Below are 18,636 nucleotides of genomic sequence, written 5' to 3'. Positions count from 1 at the left end.
AATCTTTTGTTATACCTTTTTATTTTTTTTGCTTTGTAGCAGATAACTTTAGAAACCCCTGTACAAGCAGAAAAGAGTAGGCAATTGTTTTTGTGGTTGTTGGATGCCCAGTGCTGGTGTTTCCTGGTGGTACATTTAGTGTTTTACATGAATGTTCACTGTTCACTGTGGGTTACATGGGCGACAACAACTTTAAAAACACACACACACACACACACACACACACACACACACACACACACACACAGACAGACATAGACAGATAGGTACTAAAAAAAAAGAGAGACAGTGAGGCAGAGATGAATCCTGTCTCTCAGCAGACTCTAATGGAAGAAAGATGTTGTGTTCCACAGAGATCATCTCCAGACTGTTAACTCATAACAGTGACTCTATCCAACTCTGTGTTTCTCTCTCCTCGGATAACGATCAGTCTGGATTCATGATAGATATCAATTATCCATTAATGATGGCTCTCCAGAAAAAAAGAAGACAGAAATTATTTGTTGGTCAGCTTCTCTGTTTCGGTCTTGTTGACAGACGTGTACTTTAACATTGGCTTGAGGACAATCTGAAGGAAAATGTGTCCTTTTCCACTTTCATACATATGAATTCCACCCAGTCCTCCAGTCCCTCGTGGCAAAGACACAAACATTCAGAGCTGTGCCCCTCCTCTCATCCCTGTGGTAGCCTCCTATCTTCCTCCTCTCCTCCCTTCTCTCCTCCCCTCCTTTGTCTCCCTCTCTCCCAGTGGAAGTGTAGTGCAGGGCCCAGGGCCCCTGCCTCTAATTGCTGGTGAATGGAGTGTTTTCATGGGGTGTTAGGCAGGGCCCTCCCCTGGATTAGCATGCTTACATTCACACGCACACACAACATGTACTCAGATACACAAATGGATTAGTGTGCTCACTCATGGGGAGAGGAGGTTGATTTGAGCCGACAGCAGCAGCCCTTTGGAGAAAGCCTGGGCAAGCCTAGTGGATTTTCAAGCACACACACATGCACACACGTGTGCACACGCACAAAAATAAAGAGAGAGAGAATAAGGGACAAGACACATCAAAGTTGCACTCACTCATGTGAACACACACACACACACACATACGTAAAATCTCAGCTCCCAAGTGGAGGCCTTGTGCAGAAAACATATGGGGTGAATCATGTGTTAACAGGGAGTACTGATTAACACATCTGGAGGGAGCCGGTGGGGATACGAAAGAGCAGGAGGGGCAGAAGAGGACGGAAGTAGGAGTAATCCTGATTCATTGGGCCTGATCAACTCTAATAGAAAAGAAAGACCAAACAAAACAACAAACCTGGAGACTATAAACACACTGGGAGGAATGAGGGACTCTCCACTCATCTCCCTCAGGCCATGTCCTATGTGTCACGTCGGAGGCAGTCAGCTGTGCCACAGCACCATGCTCCCCATATGCACATCAGTAAGACAGTCTGCCCCAAAACACAAAGCAAACATGAACAAAACACTTTAAACACACAGTTGTTTCCACATAGTGTGCAGCAGGTTGATGGATTTTGTGCATTCTCCATCTGACATGGGCCTGAATTGAACCAAACATTAGTTGGTTACACTTAACTTGAAGGTATCTACATAAGAGTGACATGACACTGTCATGAACGTGTCATAAACATTATAAACAAGTCAAAAACGTTTATGACATAACGCTTCTTTTAGTATGTGTCATTCGGTTTTTGTCATGACAAGTTATGGTTATGGTTAGGGTTCATGTGTTCATGACAGTGTCATGTCACTCTTATGTAGACACCTTCAAGTAAAGACTTTTGACAGTCAGCAGGTAAATAAGGCCCATGGGTGCCAAACAGATACCTACTTTATTGTATTATCTATTATGTATACATTATTTGTATATGTGAGAAATATGGACTGGATATTTTCCCCAAAAGGTCATGATTTTTTTCTTTTTTTATTGACAGCTACTGTACCAAAACTAATTATGTGAGAAATTCGATCCACCTTAAGTGAATTCATTGGATCCTATCAGGTTCTATTATGCTTTGAAAAAGGGAAGTTACAATATCTAATTTTTGACCTCACTCTATCTATGCTGTGAGACTGATTGAACTGAGGGCGTTGTCATCCTTTCTACAGCTGGGTCAGACGATTATGTGCTGCTCAGTGCTGATTCCTATCTATTTATTTTCCATGGCCAACATTTTTTGGAAAACAACGCCTTTACACAGAGAAACCTCCATGTACCAGAGACCCACATGGAATTCTGTTGCCTTTCTGTGTGTTGTGTGCAAAGGGCAATAATCTTACATCGTCTTTTATCTCAGCTTGTATCAGTGTCCATCTGTGGTTTCACTACCATCACAACAGCATAGTTGGGTTTAAACCACTGTGACGCAACATAAACATAAACAGAGACATATCTGCGGTCATGGTCACTTTAGAGCAGAATCAAGCAATCACACTGGCACTGAGCCAAGGGCCCACATTCAAATTTAGCCCTGCCAACCTACATAAAAACAGATGCACAATATGTTTTCAGGCACCTGTTCAGGGCACCACGTTAGCATTACTGAGGCTGCTACTGTTGTTGTTTTACACGTAACTAACTGAAGTTACAGAAGGCAGTTAGGTGAAAGGGTTTACACAAATATAATTTCTCCAAGAGAGACAAAGAGAGGTAGAGTTGTTATGAGATATTATGTAGATTTAATTTTGGCTCTTTAACAGCTGTATTTATACATGGTTTGTATAAATATTGTATGTGCGTGCAGACTTAGTCTGCTTGTAATTCTTTTACATGGGCAAACACACAGAAAAGGACAGGATCCCACATAAACATTGATTCACATTTTGTTTTTCATTCAATCCGTCAACAAGTAACTCATGTACGATCTTCATGACATGGCTCAAAATAAGCCTTTGGGTAGAAACCATTGTGTTAGATAGATGAAAGGCAGATAAAAGGCAATTACAGAAAAGTAAAAAAAAAATATATATAATAACACACCATTGCTTGACAGCAACAAAGTAGCACAAATGTAATGTGGGTTGCACATAAACAGGCTTGCAATGTACTGTGGTATTTGCTTACTGTGGTATTTGTTGGCAGCCTTGTACGTTTTTAAAGACTGTTGACTTGGTAATTGATTGTTTGTAGATGCAAAGCACCTACTTAACCCCTGTGCAGTAAAGTGCAGTGACTTTCGCCCGCATGACTTTGCTGTGCAATGCTGATAATGCAGGTTGACAGTTCACCAAAACTGTCCAATTAATGAGTTACCTATCTGACAGCAAGACTTCTTGTTTACAACTCTTGGGTCTTTTGTAATAAGCCAGTGTGAGCACTAAAATGGCTAGACCTAAAATCTAATATAGAATAATTTTCTCTTTTGGTCTGGACCAAGTGAACCAAACTGCAGGTGTAACCACAACCTCCTCAGCCTGACACATTTTTCCCAGTACCCTTCCAGTCAAGGGCACTGAACCATTTCCAGTTTCACTGTAGACTTGTTTCATTTGTATCCTGGCCTAGATTCTCTGTATAAAATAATTTGAATGGTGGCAACTAACCAAAACAAATCTGGATAATTTTCAACTGTTTTTAATCCAAGATCTTGGAAATACAGTATAATGTGAGTTAAAGTATTGCACCAAAAAGTATTCTTTTCCCACATTACCCTAGTGTACAATGTGCTTCTACAGCATGATGAAAATTCACTGGTTAACTTCACCCTTCTGTCTGCTGCACTGATTTAGACGCAGCCAACATCACTCCCTCCCACCCAACCAGACCAGTCAATACCTCTACATTATTCAAACTCCTCCCCACTTAATTATATATTTAATTGACTACCTGTAGACAGATGCTGGCATAAATTCATGCAAATGACATCCCACTTAACCTCCCCAAAGGTAGATTTAATGGTACAGTCTGGTGTGGACAGAGTTCAACAAGAGGCTGAGGGGGACACACCTAGTCACTGATCACTGCTCTGTGACCTGTCCAGTGGATCAGTTCTGAATACTACACTTCTCTGCTTAGCTTGAACAGGGATATACACTCAGTTGTCCTTTTATTAGGTACCCCCAGCTAAAACTAATGCAGTCTAATACAACAGTCCTGCATTAAATCCTACCTTACACCTGGAGTACCCAAAGTGCATCAAAAACATTTCAACTCCATTCAACAGTTGATGCTGAACCTGGGTAGAGGTGAGCTGACACCTGAAATTTAACATCCTAAGAATCAGCTTTTAAGTGTGGGGCTGGCCTGACCTGACAAAATGTATTAAATCAAATGTTTTGTATGTATATGTCAACAACAAACAATGTGCATTTTATTCCTTTTATCGCATTTAAAAAAAAAATAATAATAATAATAATAAATCAATGTTTTAGTGTATTGAACTTGTTACATCCAATCTATTAACATTCAAGTAAAGAAATGAGCTTATGCGTTATGGATTACTTAAAAACATTTATTACGGCAATCACTTGTCTTCAATTTTTAAAGTAAATCTTTAAAGTAAAGTCAACTTGTCTGCATTAACGGTGTAGTAAACGGGAGTGTAAATTAAAGCCTGTTAAGGGATATCTTTTTTTATGAGCTAGGGTTACTTGGTAATTGCCTGCAAACAAAAAATGAGCCTTTATGTGTCTACATTTTATAGAATAGGAGTAGAGAGCAAGCAGGAAAAGGAAAGCCACTGGTTGATTTTGCACCTCGAATCTCGTGACTCTCGTGCTCTCAAGGAAGAAAGCAATAAGTCCTATCGCAGGTGTCTGGGCCCACTGTATGCTAATGGGAAAGATCAGACGCTCTTCTCACATAATGGGGTTTGACAAAGTGAAAATTAACACAACCCCACTCCTGCTGTTACTGTAAGAGGGGGTGGTTGATATGACTTTGTCTCAGACTACACACATACACACACACACACACACACACACACACACACACACACACACACACACCCCTTCCGACAGATACCATGCAAGCCGTCGTTCTCATTCTCACCCAGACATTTACGTTGTACGCCCCTCTCCTCATCCCTTCCTCTCACTCCCCCTCCTCCTGCACCGCTTCCCCTATCTAGGTGTTTGTGTCCTCGGCATAAACACCCCTCCATCCCTCCTCCTTCCCTATTTTCTCTTCTTCTCCAGCGACTCTGTTTGCTTCAATGGACTTTCATGACAACTCACTCCGTAAGGGTCCTTTTTTCTCTCCCTCTCCTTCTCTTTCTCCTTCACTCTCCCCAGGTGAAATATTGATGGATTTTTTATGAATAGCTATGAAAAATTCATTCAAATTCCAAAATGAAAAAGCGTAAACATTCCGCATCTGCCTATGCCTCCCGCATTCATTATCCTTCACAACATCCTCACTCCCTCCCTCTTTTTCCCACTCTCAGCCCCTGCTCCTCCTCCTCTACCACCACCCCTCCGTGCCCCCTGTCTACCTGAAAAAAGACATGCCGCTCTGTCTCTTTTTCCGCCACTTGGCCTAATTGCTTAATTTGACCTGCTCTCTCATCAATTAAAAGTCTGTCAGTGGTAGACAGATGGAGGATGGATCAGAGGGCCAGTCGATGGACAGATCAATGACAGAACAGCTCAATAAGTAAATGGAGATGGCCAGTGATGGAAAAAGGAAATGAGGGAGGGGAAGAAATAGAAGAAGAACAAATTGAACAGGCTGTCATGACAGAAAGGTGCAGAACCAATGTGCCTCACTCGGATGCTCTGACTCTCCCTCCCCTTTTCTTTATTTCTTTGAATCATTGACTCCCTGAAACAATCCCAACATTCCCCAACTGCTCTTCTTCTGTAATATGAATGTGTTCATGTAAAGTTGAATCAACAACACAGAGCATCAGCGAAAATCAAGTAACAAATATTAGAGAAAAAAATAAATGTGGGGCACAGATATATCAAACAGGAATAAAGCTATTTCAACTTTAAATAACAACAACCACATCAAAGTAAATAAAAGTCATATGAGCAGAGAGTAAACTAAGAATAGACAGACAACAGACAAATGGGGGGAAGGGTAGCTAAAACACTGAAGATTTACCTCACGTTTGACTGCATGCACTCTTACCTCATACAAAAAAATGTAACTCCATAAAAAGGCAAATTTGAATCAACTAAACTCAATCACCCCCATACATTATTACATTAACATGCATATATGGAAATGCATCACACACAAACAAAAACAATACAATAGGAATAAATCATTATTAGCATGTTTTGCTCAAAAAGATGCAATCGCACTTTTGCTTATAAACACATGATGATTCACTCGCAAGCGAACAGCAAGTCATGTTTTTGTAAACAAATACGACTCCACTGAAACATGGTCTCACATGAATACACACAGATATCTGCATGAGTGTGTGCGCACACACACAAACACACACACACACACACACAACTAATACATGCACACAACCACAATTATTTTGTTATTTTCCCCTTCAACACCTTGTTTTAATTAGCTTTCTCATGAGACTGCGACTCAGACCAATTAGGGAAGATTATCAAAGAAGGGTCTGGAGTAGGGTGCATGCCCACTATGACTCCTGTCCCTAGGGATAGGCCAGGATGAAAGAGACCTCTGCACCACACACACACACACACACACACACACACACAAGCAGGCAATTCTCAAAAGCAAAAATATGAACCCCATATACGATCTTGCAAGATAGAATCTTATTGTACCTTATAATACATGAAAAAGCAGTCCGGCACAGCAGCATGTACTATATATACAGCACATTCATGGTGAATTATTCTGTATTGACCAGTCGCAGATGGATCACTGAGGAGATACAGAATGGGGTCCTTCCACTCTGTCCCTCAAGGGGAACTAAAACCATTCCATTGATGCAATTACTAATGGAGACGCTTCAGAACATTGAGAGAGATTACCAACTCAGAATTAGGCTATTAAAAAAAAACACATTAGGTGTTTAGGATGAGCACAGGAATGAAAGAAGTTATATCGGTGATGCCAACACTTGCGTTCTCTTGCTCTTATCTTATGACAAATCAATGAAAGCTCTTTTGGAGTTATGTTCTGCTGAGAAATGTATGATCAAGGGGGTTACCCCCAAGGAAAGTGTACCTGTATAATTACTAAGGTGTCATCATTTATCTCTCTCGCCATCTGCCTTTTGTTTCTCCTCTAAAACAAGAGGAAATATCTACTTAACTGCAACCTTAATAGCGTGTTTATATTTATCTCAGTGATATTTCAGTACAATACAGTGTGAATGTTTTGTCACAAGCTAGTCCATAACCTGATGGTAAGTTAATAGCACTCAGTGGTATTATGTTCAACAGTGATTAGATTGGGAGAGGCTGATGGCGCATATTGGTTTGGTCCCCGAGGGCCAGCTAGAAGAGTCAGAGATCAGAGGTCAATCACTACGGGATCAATGTCACTCAAAAGAGCTGTGTAACATTCAAGACACACTTTATGGCTTACATTGAGTTGATCTAATGTATATGAGAACTTTTATAGGTTGATGTTTTAAGAAGCCCAAAAGAGAGTCTTTGCCTCCTGACTTCCTCTCCCAGCAGAATGTGCAGGATTTGCTCGGCTGATAGAGGGAAGGTGTGGAGTGGAGATACATCTAAAGGGAAAGTGACTTCCCCGGGACTTCATTAAGCTAATCTGGCCACCGATACTAACAGAGTTTAGAAGAGGAGGTGAGGAGAAAGCTCAGAAATGAGATGAACACTTATTAGATCAGACCAAGCAATTGTCTTTCGCCGCTCATAGCAGAATGCACACTCAAACACACGCACACATACACACATTAAACAGCCTCAGACAAAGACAGACACACAGCGTGGGATTGACAAAAAAGAATCATATGTACATTATGCATCAAATACATGATCGCATACATACATGCAACAAAAAAATAAACATATCTAAGCCATTAATGATTAAATAAAACATGTTGAAATCAAGACAGACTGTGTAAAAAATAACCAGTGATATTGTCTTGGGAGGCCTAAAGTTAACTCCCTCACATCGCCAAGTGGAGGCAGTAAAACCAGTCACAGATTGCCCTAAAACAAATCTACTAGCCAAATAGTTACAGTAATAGGACTATGGCTGAAACTGATAATATTTTCATTATCTTATTCCTCTGCTTATTATTATTATCTATAAACAATCAGTTTTGTTCACGATTCATTGTTATGTATAAAAAAAATTAAGAAAATAGTGAATCAATTATTGTTTCCCAGTGACATCTATGCAATTGCGTCTATCATCCAACCAATCACAAATTACAAATTACAAATTTCAGTTTACTATTATATGTAAAATTAAAAGGCAGCAATTGCTCAAATTCAGGAAACTGGAACCAGAGAATGTTTTGGATTTTTGCATTGATTGGCCAAACTGTTGCCAACAATTTTTCAGCTGGTCTGTTGTTAATTTGTTTCAGCTTTAAACAGGACTGTGTTGCAGGAGAACAACAACACAGCCCAAGGACTTACTCTGCCCTTGTTTGGAGCAGCCCCATACTCTTAAAACCAGAGCATCAGATCTGGTCTTGTGCAGCCTGGGGACAAAAACAGGTTTTTGTCCATGCCCACCTAGGAGTCAGTTCCTGCTCACCACTGAAGAGAGCGAGCCAGGATGCCGTTATTACCCACAAAATATCCTACACACCAGTGCCTAAGGTCAACAGAGAGGGAAAGCATGACACAGTTTCTGCTTGTCTTACCCTAGGATCTCACCCACTGGTAAGGCACCAACAGGTGGTTCCACTCTTCCTCCATCTGACCACTAGGGCTATGGAGAAGGGGACAACAAGAGCGAGAGTTAAAAGGTTTAATCCTGAAATATTTTCATACTCATAACATTTTTAGAGAGAGGATGTGAAAAAGAGGTACCACTGCCAGTATGGCATAGCTAGGGCTGCTAATAGGTAGTCACATCCTGTGTCAGCCTTTCTCAGAGGGAGTCACCTCTGCCAAGGTGGGAGTCAGAGAACAAGCAGGGGATTTCTCCATGTTACTTGAACAGGCCAGTGGCTACTGTGCTGCCCATAATCCCCCTCAAGTCAAGGGAGGGGAGGGACTGCTTGTACATTGTTACCATTTAACTCTCCAAGTGGGAGATTGAACACTGGGGGGGGGGGGCTTATGAGCAAATTGTCTGCATGCCACTAAAAGCAAATCTGAAAGAAGAAAAACAGCACTTTTGAGTTCTTTATGATGATATTATGGGACAGCTTCATATAGAGTGGAACAGGGTCCTCTGAACCCCCTGCTACCTGGCTGGACCTATATTCAGCCCCCACTTACAGGCCAAATAAGCTGCAAGTCAGGTTGCCACCACTGACAACTCCAAAATCTGATGTCATAAGGCTGGCTAGGAGGAAGGCCTGATTTTGCACAATTACTTTCGGCAATACTCATCTTGGGTCTTCTTCCTTCACTGGGATGAACAGAAGATAGATACACCCACACCAGGCTAAGCATGTTTCCTATTCTGGCCACAAGGATGGCACACAAAACACCAGATAAGATGACAATCTTTGTATCTCTGCAACACAGAATTATTGTCATCCTGCAGAGGAATACATTTGAGTGGCAGGCATAGCGCAGGGTGTGCTACTACACTCCACCTTCCTATCATCACAGTGAGGTGAGAAGATTTGAGGAGATTGCTGGCTGGTAAAAGACTTACTGCTGCTGACAAGCACTCTCCGACTGGTTGTGGATTCTGGCAGCGGTGCATTTGATCCCAAAAGCAAGTGTGGGTCAATTGTGACAACCCCTCCAGAGCAAGAAAAGCATAATCATGTGCAGTCTTCTCACAGAGCAATATGTGACTATGAGCAACTAAGCCTGCTGTTGCTGAAGCAAGGTGGATGAGATGTAGAGGCGGCACTGCCCTTCTATAGAGGCAGCCCAAATACATGAAGTGGGCTCATCCTGATTGGCTAGACATGCATGCAAGTTTTTGTTGGGGAGACAAATTAGTAAAGATGACTTGTAGAGTGCCATTAGAGGGCAAAGTCTGTGTGAAACACAACAGTGTACTCAAAGACTACAAGAACAAAGAGGAATGAAGGAGGGAGAACAGGGTAGACAGAGAGGAACAGAGGGTAGACGGAGAAAGGGAGGGAGTGCCACGTCGTTCTTAATCTAGTTTGTCTGTCGTAATCGTGTCAATGTCACTCTCAATCAGGCAGCCACAACTAGGGCTATACAACTTCAGTTTGATTGGCCCAAACCTTGTCTTTAAAATGACCTCTACAGGGAAGGTGTGTGTGTAGATAGAGAAAGAAAGAGAGAGAGAGAAATAGAAAGAGGGGGGGTGAGATGAGATGATGGGGAGGAGAGTCTTCCAGAGACAATATGAGAAAGAAGGAGAGAGGGAGCACAAATTAACTTTAAACCTGTTACTCCCCCACCTGTCTGTCAATTTCACTTTGGTCTCTTTCTTTGTTCCGATTTTTCACTGTGACAGTATCGATTGCCCTCTCTTATTACACAAGAGGATACAGATATGTCTGTGTGAGTGTGTGGTGTACAGGTCCTTGCGTAAACTTGAGTCATATGCCTGCCTTCTAGCATTTAAAATATTTAAGCCGGGCTGCTGTTCATGGGTTGGAAACAAAAGACGTAATTGAAAATGTTTATCTATTGTTGAGTTTGACCAATCAAAGTGTATGGGGGAGCACATGGATGAAGATAAATGTACAACTGTTTACGTTTGCATGTACATTTGTGTGTGTTGTTTCTTTTAGGATTAAGTTCGTGTGTAAGAGGCTATAGTTACATTCAAAGGAGAAAGCCACAACACTGCGGTTATGCATAAACATAGCATCAAAACTAAGGGCGTTTTTAGCTAAATCTGCAAGTGTCAGCAGATCCACTTCCCTAAAAATGTGTACAAGCAACAAAACCTCTGGGATCACCAATAACAGTCATACTAACATTAAATATAATTTGTTTAAATTCTTAAAATATCATAGTTATGCAATAGGTTTAACAGTTTTATTTTGATCACACACAATATTATTCTACGAATCACTGCAGGGTATTTGATCTTGTAGGAGATTTTTTTTTTTTGTTATGCTCTCTCTAAAAGCTCTTTTTCTGCCATGATTTGAGAGATCAGTCTTTCACCACAGAATATTTACTAAGACCCACTAATACCACTGTGGCGTCAAGTTTGTTTTATTGTATTTGCCTCTGCGTTAGAGCATGCTGCATGAAGCCACAGGAAAATTAGCGAGAAAATGTTTGTACACTGTTGGTATTAGCTTTTTGTCTCCTCCGTGCACACTTGAGTTTTTTAGTCCCACTCAGCGCTGGTTTTGATTATGTAAATTCTGTTGGACTGAAATCAGTATTTCTCTCTTAAACTGATCCAGTCAGTTTTTGGTACATTGCAGTACATACCATTTCAATCTAGGTTTTCAAAGTATTTGTGAAAATTAAGTGGTGAGGTCAGGTTTTTATTGTGTTTGCAACCACTGTGGGGAAACTGGGTTGTAATTTGAGCTTCAGTGTGAGTGGAAAATTTCAGGATTAGTGTCTCTCTACCCTATCATCCATTTTACCCTTTGAGAATCTATGAACACATGCTGTAATTAATCCATTCAAAATAAATCCCAGATATTGGTTTTAAATTGTTAGCTTGATATCCAAACCCATTTCATGATACTGGCCTGTGTGGTTTGGGTCTGGTCTCTCCTGCTGTCATGAAAGCAGAAGGGCTCCAATGTTTTATTAATTCCAAATTCCAATAGCGTTTAATACATTATTTGTATTTGATGCATTTTCGGGAGAGCCTGGCTTTTATTTGAGACTGACTATTGTTAAAGACAGGCTTTAATTTCTCATCTCCCCTGTTTTATACGTATATTTGATCATTTTCGCACAAGACGTTTATTGTGTCACAAGATACTAGTTGAGTTCCATTACAGCAACTCAACAGAGAAAACTATTTATATTAATCAATATTAATCAGTGACTGACAACAGTTCAGAAGAATAACTCAGCAACAAAGTGGTGTGAGAATGACATGCCAATGCGGTAACTGGACGTGTTTAAGGTCCGTCAGCTACCTGCTTTACCAACATAAAGACTATGTGCCACCAGCTGTTGCCGTGTGCTTCAAGTGTGCAATGCTGGAAGGTGTAATTATTGGTAATAATGTTCAAGCTGTACATGTTTTACTTAAAATAGCCTAGTAAGAGGATGGCTTCTATTCAAAATCTCAGCCCAGGGAAACTGTTGCTTCCGAAGCAAAGCAGCCAATAGTCTTTTATTTCAAATGAGCACTGGGTGTCGAGGAGCAGCAGCAATGGCACACTAAGGGGTAGATGTGTTTATCCAATGTGAACAGTGAAGAGTGGGAATGATCAACTCCTCATGCACAATGGTGCTTGTCACCAACTTTCACTGCTAGAGTAGGTAGTTATGTGTGACCTCTGATGCACACCAACTTTCTTGGAGAAAGCATCACCAGGAGGTAATAACACACAGGTTTATACCACAAAAAAACAGAAGGTACAGTGGCCACACAAGACTGTCACTTGGCAAAACAGAATGACAAAGTTGTTGCCCATGTAAACACACAGTAGGCTGGCATCTCAGCAAAATACAGTGGTCTCCCGGAAATTCCTTGATGGGATTGTGCTATCAATTTTTAAGTGTATTTCCAAAATAGTATGTATAGTGCATGTTACAAATACATTTGACATCATATTTTGGATGTACAATCATAGTGCATGATGGTGCATGATGGTGCAATGCCAAATGCTCCATTCTTCAAGGAAAGCTCTGGATTGGTCAAATTATAACACTGGGCTGAGTTGGCCAATAACAGAGTACTGTAGAACACAGTAAAAGACAAAGCTACAGGCTTAAAGCCAGTGAGAAGCAGTATGGAAAAAAACTTCATTTGGCAACTAACTAACCAGGCAACTGGTCCAAATGTACATCCAGCTGGCCTTCGGCCATTGGGCAATCCTTATTGTTGAACTCTACAACAGTGCTGTCTGTTGTGGCCTACTGCTGCATAACATATGGTCCTAGGCTTTTCATCTCTCCAGGGATGAAACACCCACACAAACACATGCACAGACATATTCTCACTCTCTCTCACTCACACACACACACACACACACACACACACACACACACACACACACGTATACATGCAGAGAGAAAAAGAGAGAGAGAAACAGAGAGAGCAAGAGAGAGGAGGAACTGCAGACAGACGCAACAAAATACAGTAGGAACTAAACTCACGCACATGCCGGTCTTCAGAAGTAAAATAAGTAAGTAAAACAAAAACAAAAACAAGCTATCCCGAGTGACATGCATAAAACATGTTTTCAGGGCGACCCCTCTCTGGCGAGCCCCACTCCTCAGAACTATTGTACACCAGGAAATATTCCCAGGAGGCACCAGCAACAGGGCCCGTGTGAATGATGACCAGCTCCAGTAGACTTGAGCTTTGTTTCGTGAGTGAAGCTGTGTCTGGCAGAGGTTTGTCCCGATTGTTTAGGGTTGAGGAAGTACAGGACGTTCTTCTTTTTCATCCCCCTGATTTCAGTTATAGTTCAACCTCATGCAGGGTATCTATCTAATGAGGTAAACGTTTAGTATACCTGAAAACATATGAATGACATAAACACATGAAAAAACATAAAAACACAGACAATCTCAGAAACACACACACACACACACACACACACATACTCAATTCCATCACCACATGCTCTAAATCAAGGCTCAGCCAGGCTAATGCATGGATCCATACTGCTCTGGGTGAATTAACGTTAGTAATAAGAAATCATGGCTCTGATTGATTCTCTATTTCCATGTCCACACCATAAAATGACCCAAGCCCAGCCACAGCACACCATCACTCTAAGGCTGCATTGATTCCACTCTGGACTGCTGTGAATTTAAGTTTAAGCTTTAGAACAGGGTATGGCTGGAAGTGTGCATGGGACAAGAGCTCCTGATACATGACTGTAAAACAAGAGTTGGAGCTATGCTGTGATGCTACAGCTATGGTAGGGTGGTGTAAAAACTAGAATAGTGGGCTCAAGCCCCAAGAGAAAATTTTCCATCAAAGATAACTAAATAATACATGTATTTTAGTTGTTTAAATTATAACTATTTAGAGATGCTACAAGCCGATTCTAAGGATTGGTGTCCGTGCCGATTTAAAAAAAATCTGTATCAGTTAAATAAAAGCAGATCAAATGCAAATCCTTTCATTATTGTACTCTGCTGAGTTTTGCTCACCTTGGCCTGCTAGTGTTGCTGCTAGTGCTGCACTCCTTTGAGACATTAAGCTCTATATGTGAGTGAACATTAGAGTGTGTGAATGATAACAATTATTTGAGCGCACCGGTGCAAGTGACTCTGAATTCTGATGTCCAGGTTAACAAAATACACAGACTGGCTAAACACGGACTTTAAAATAGCTGGCTCTTTCTCATTGGTAAAGGGTTGCAGTGTACATCACTTTCGAAAGTTAAAATAAAAAACAGCGGCGGCAACAGCTCATATCAGCTGTCACTAATTAACGTTAAAGGGATACTTCACCGATTAGCATTAAGCTTTGTATCAGTAGAAACCCGGTAGTATTTTTCAAATGACCGTGCTTCCCTCCAAGAGAGTAGATTTCTATGTATTGTGGGTCTGGAAAAAAGCCTCTGATGACGCAAAAATCGTCATTTAGCGTCATCGGAGGCATTTTTGCCCAGAGGCTATGGACTACAGCCAGCTAGTTCCGCATGTTTTCAACCCGCCCATAGGGGGTGGGACTGTCACTACCTGATGCGAGTCAAGTGTCAGCCATCTTGAAGCTAAGCTAACAGGCTCTCTCTTTTCAGCAGCAAACTTTTACAACAATTATGTGCATTCAAACTACCGCACATGTGTACCACCGGGATACATTGGTACAGATCGGAGAATATGCAGGAAACTTTATTACAGATGGAATACCTGACACTACACGAGCTTCGCCTGCTACGGAGACCAGCACCTCAGCCTGCTGTGTCGCTTGATGTCACTAGCCGGGTAAGGGGACATCGAAAGCGGTGTGTGTGAAAGCGGAAACGAGGACCAAGGGCAGGAGTTCGAGCTAGGTGGAAAGCTAATGCTAGCCGGCCACCTGTCCCATCCATCCTGCTTGCAAGTTTCCGCTCATTAGACAACAAACTGGACTACATCCAACTTCAACGAAACTCCCAACGCGAGTTCAGAGACTGCTGTGTTTGTGTTTTGTGGAAACATGGCTGAACAACAGTGTAACAGACTCCGCTATCCAGCTACCAGGCCTGCTAGCCTTCCGAGCAGATGCTACTCTGTCAGGTAAGACTCGTGGAGTTGGGCTGTGTTAACACAGACACGGACTGCTGCAGAAATGGGGTGCTTTTATCCAACTACTGCTAACCGCTGGTGGAGTTTGTGACTGTTAAATGCCGACCGTTCTACATTACATGCAGATTCACGGCTGTGTTTATACTCAGTATTTACATCACACCAAGCGCTAATGCTACCAATGCATTAGCTGAAGTTTACGGAGCCTATAATGTGTGTGCACTAAATGTAGCCTGTTTCGTATGTCGTTGTTATATAATGTCGTTTTTATATATATTTTAAATGTGTAACACCACTTGAGCCATGGTGAAACGTTTCATGTATATGGTTGAAATGACAATAAAACACATTTGAGTTGACTTGACTGTCTCACTGTCTATGTCTGTAACCGGTAGGCGTGGCTTGGGAGTGGACTCGTAGGGAAGCGAAGCAAGTGCATTCTGGGAGTTGTTGTCTTTCATCCACATGAGCCAAAAATACATTTTCTAGCTTTTCTCGGTCTAGAAGGCACCAACTTCGAAACATTTTTTACATTTCTACTACATAAATGACCCGAATTTAACCCTTTAATTCTGCAAGTAACTTGATGACAGGCTAAAATTAACCTTGTCTGTTGTCTGGTTAAAGTTCTCTCTGCAGCTGGTGCACCTCTGCAAAGATCATTTGTTAATGAAGAGCCTACACTCTGTAACACCACTGCTCAATTGGGAGTATTTCTGTAGTTCCAACAACTCCACCAGAGTGATACGTCTTCTTTCTAGCAGATGGCTTCATGTCAATTTCGGTAGTCAGTCATATCCAGGTAAACTTTCATTCATATCAGTAATTTAAGCAGATCAACTTCATAGTTTTGAACCAGAACTTTTGGTATTTGAATATTATTGATTAGGTAGCTTGTAAAATATAAGGTGTGCCAACATCAGTAGGCTACAACTGTTGCTTCAATATGCCAGATACATATTTAATCAACACTGCATATCTTCTGCTACTATGTAAATGAAAGTATGGAATCGGACTCAGTATCTGCAGATACTGTTACGCTGGGAACAGAACAGACTCAAATGCAGAGCTCACAAAAAGGTTTATTGAAAATAAGGGGAAAAGGGGAGTGGGGAGGCAGACGCCAGGAACAGGGAAGCAGCTAGGGGAGGATGGAGAAACTTGAGGGCGAGGATACTCAGGGGAGCGCGGGGGAGCGCGGGAGAGCCGTAACCGAGGAGCCGAGGGAGAGACACTGGGGCTGGAGAGCAGGGAAAGCGAGGAGAGGCTGGTTGGGGACGGAGACTGAGGCAGGTTGAAGCAGGGTGCCGTGGGAGGGGGTCCGAGAGGTGAAGCCAGCTGACTGGAGATGACAGGCGGAGATGGAGATGATGACTGCAGGAGAGAAACACAAAAGGTAAGTTAGCGTTCGGCAAGGAGACAGGGAAATAACGAGGGTTTCAGAGAAGTTTTGCTGAGAGCTTCACCAGGGTGACTGGACGGCAACGATCAAGCGAAGATGGTTTGTTGAGCCGGGCTTGAAATACTGATCTTGATTGAAGATGGGAGGCAGGTGCGTGCGGCGGGAGAAGGTGATGGTGGAATGAAAACCAGGTGCGCTCAATCAGCTGGCAGTAGTAGTGGGAGGAGAGAGGGGAAAAACAACAGAAACACGAGGCAGGGCCAACAGAGAAACTGACAGTGGGAAAAACCAAATAGGAAATAGTAAACAAAAACAAAAACTCACAGCCAGCCGGCCCCAACCATCACAGATACTCAATATTAAAAGGACTTGGATTGGGTACAGGGCCAGAAATACTTGATCAGGACATCCCTACTATTATTAATAATATTAGAGATTAACATTGAAAGGTCATTCAGTGGCAGATTTTTCTTTCCAGTAATTCCAGTAACAGGATTGAGACAAATTATCATTTCTTTTGCAGTAATAATCAGTTACCTACTACAAATCCACAGTGCAAAACGAGGGATCCCTGTTGTGCACTGTGAAATACTTAGCACTTAAGTGTCGTCCCCATTTCCTACCAAGGGAATTTACCACTGTTGTCACCATAGCTGTTTACATCCCACCAGGTGCCAATGCTAAGGAGGCACTGGGGTAGCTCTAAGCTTGCTATCAGTCAGCTACAGAACAAATATCCTATCCTATTTCATTATTGCTGGCAAAGTACCAAAAAAGTCACCAACAAACCTGTCTCAATGATTTCTGCCCCGTGGCACTTACTTCAGTTGTCATGAAGTGCTTCAAGCGGCTAGTCAAAGGACACATCAATGCCTCCATCTGACACACATTGGACCCACACCAATATGCCTACCTGCAGAAACGCTCCACAGATTACGCCATTGTATGTGCCGCCCATCTGGTTCTGTCCCATCTAAAGAACAAGAACACAAATGCAAAGATACTGATTATTGACTTCAGCTCTGCGTTCAAAACGATCTTTTCCCTGACCCTGACAAATAAACTACACTCCCTTGGACTGAGCACCTCAATGTGCAATTGGTTTCTTGACTTTCTGAGCAAACCCAGACATTCAAAATCCACACCTGCACTGTGAACACTGGAGCAGCTGGGAAGAGGCCTTGGGGAAGACCCAGGACTGCGTGGAGAGATTATATATCCACCCTGGCCTGGGAACACCGGGAACATAGAGCTGGTTAATGTGGCTTGGGAAAGGTAAGTTTGGGGTCCCCTGCTGGAGCTGCTGCCCCCGCGACCCGACCCCAGATAAGCGCATGACGATGAATGGACTTTCTGAGCAATCCCAGACAAAGGTAAAAAATTCACACTTGCACTGTGAACACTGTAGCAGCCCAGGGCTGTGTCCTAAGCCCACTGCTGTTTACCCTGCTGACCAACGACTATGTAGCCAAGCATGAGGACAATTACATCATCAAATATGCTGAAGACACCACAGTCATAGGGCTCAATGACGACGAATCGGCATATAATCGGTAAAGCAGCTGGAAGTATGGTGCAGGGACAACAATCTCTTTCTTAATCTCTCCTGGAGGTGCACATCACTGACAACCTCTCATGGAGCAAGAACCACCACCTTAGTGAAGAAGGCTCAACAATGCCTGTACTTCCTACGGTGGATAAAGAGAGCTTGCAGAAGGCTGTGCAGCATCTGAGCCAACACTACCAGGCTCAAAAACAGCTTCTTCCTCCAGGCTGTCCGGATGCTGAACAGCCAGACTCAGTGGACTAGTCGGACTAGTCATGCAATGGACCAATGACCTACTTCATG

The 18,636-nt window shown here is 42.2% G+C and overlaps 1 protein-coding gene across 1 annotated transcript; it reads right to left on the bottom strand.

Annotated features, from left to right (window-relative positions):
* Positions 1–16,415: 16,415 nt before the first annotated feature.
* On the bottom strand, positions 16,416–17,760 carry LOC116062223 (vegetative cell wall protein gp1-like). Its single transcript, XM_031316873.1, has 3 exons — positions 17,701–17,760; positions 16,852–17,106; positions 16,416–16,759 (listed from the first exon to the last, which is right to left on the bottom strand). Exons 1-3 carry the CDS (start codon positions 17,758–17,760, stop codon positions 16,421–16,423), a joined length of 654 nt encoding a protein of 217 aa, XP_031172733.1. The 3' UTR covers positions 16,416–16,420.
* Between the last annotated feature and the right edge of the window lie 876 nt (positions 17,761–18,636).

This window comes from Sander lucioperca, chromosome 12 (genome assembly GCF_008315115.2).
Source record: "Sander lucioperca isolate FBNREF2018 chromosome 12, SLUC_FBN_1.2, whole genome shotgun sequence".
NCBI lineage: Eukaryota > Metazoa > Chordata > Actinopteri > Perciformes > Percidae > Sander > Sander lucioperca.
This window is presented reverse-complemented; position numbering and strand designations above follow the sequence as displayed.

Coding starts and splice junctions, on each gene's coding strand:
- LOC116062223 (XM_031316873.1), bottom strand. CDS start 17,760: ATGGGACAGAACCAGATGGGCGGCACATACAATGGCGTAATCTGTGGA. Junction 17,107..17,700: donor TCTGTGGAGCGTTTCTGCAG/GTAGGCATATTG, acceptor GCTGGCTGTGAG/TTTTTGTTTTTGTTTACTAT. Junction 16,760..16,851: donor GTTGCCGTCCAGTCACCCTG/GTGAAGCTCTCA, acceptor TCTCTCCTGCAG/TCATCATCTCCATCTCCGCC.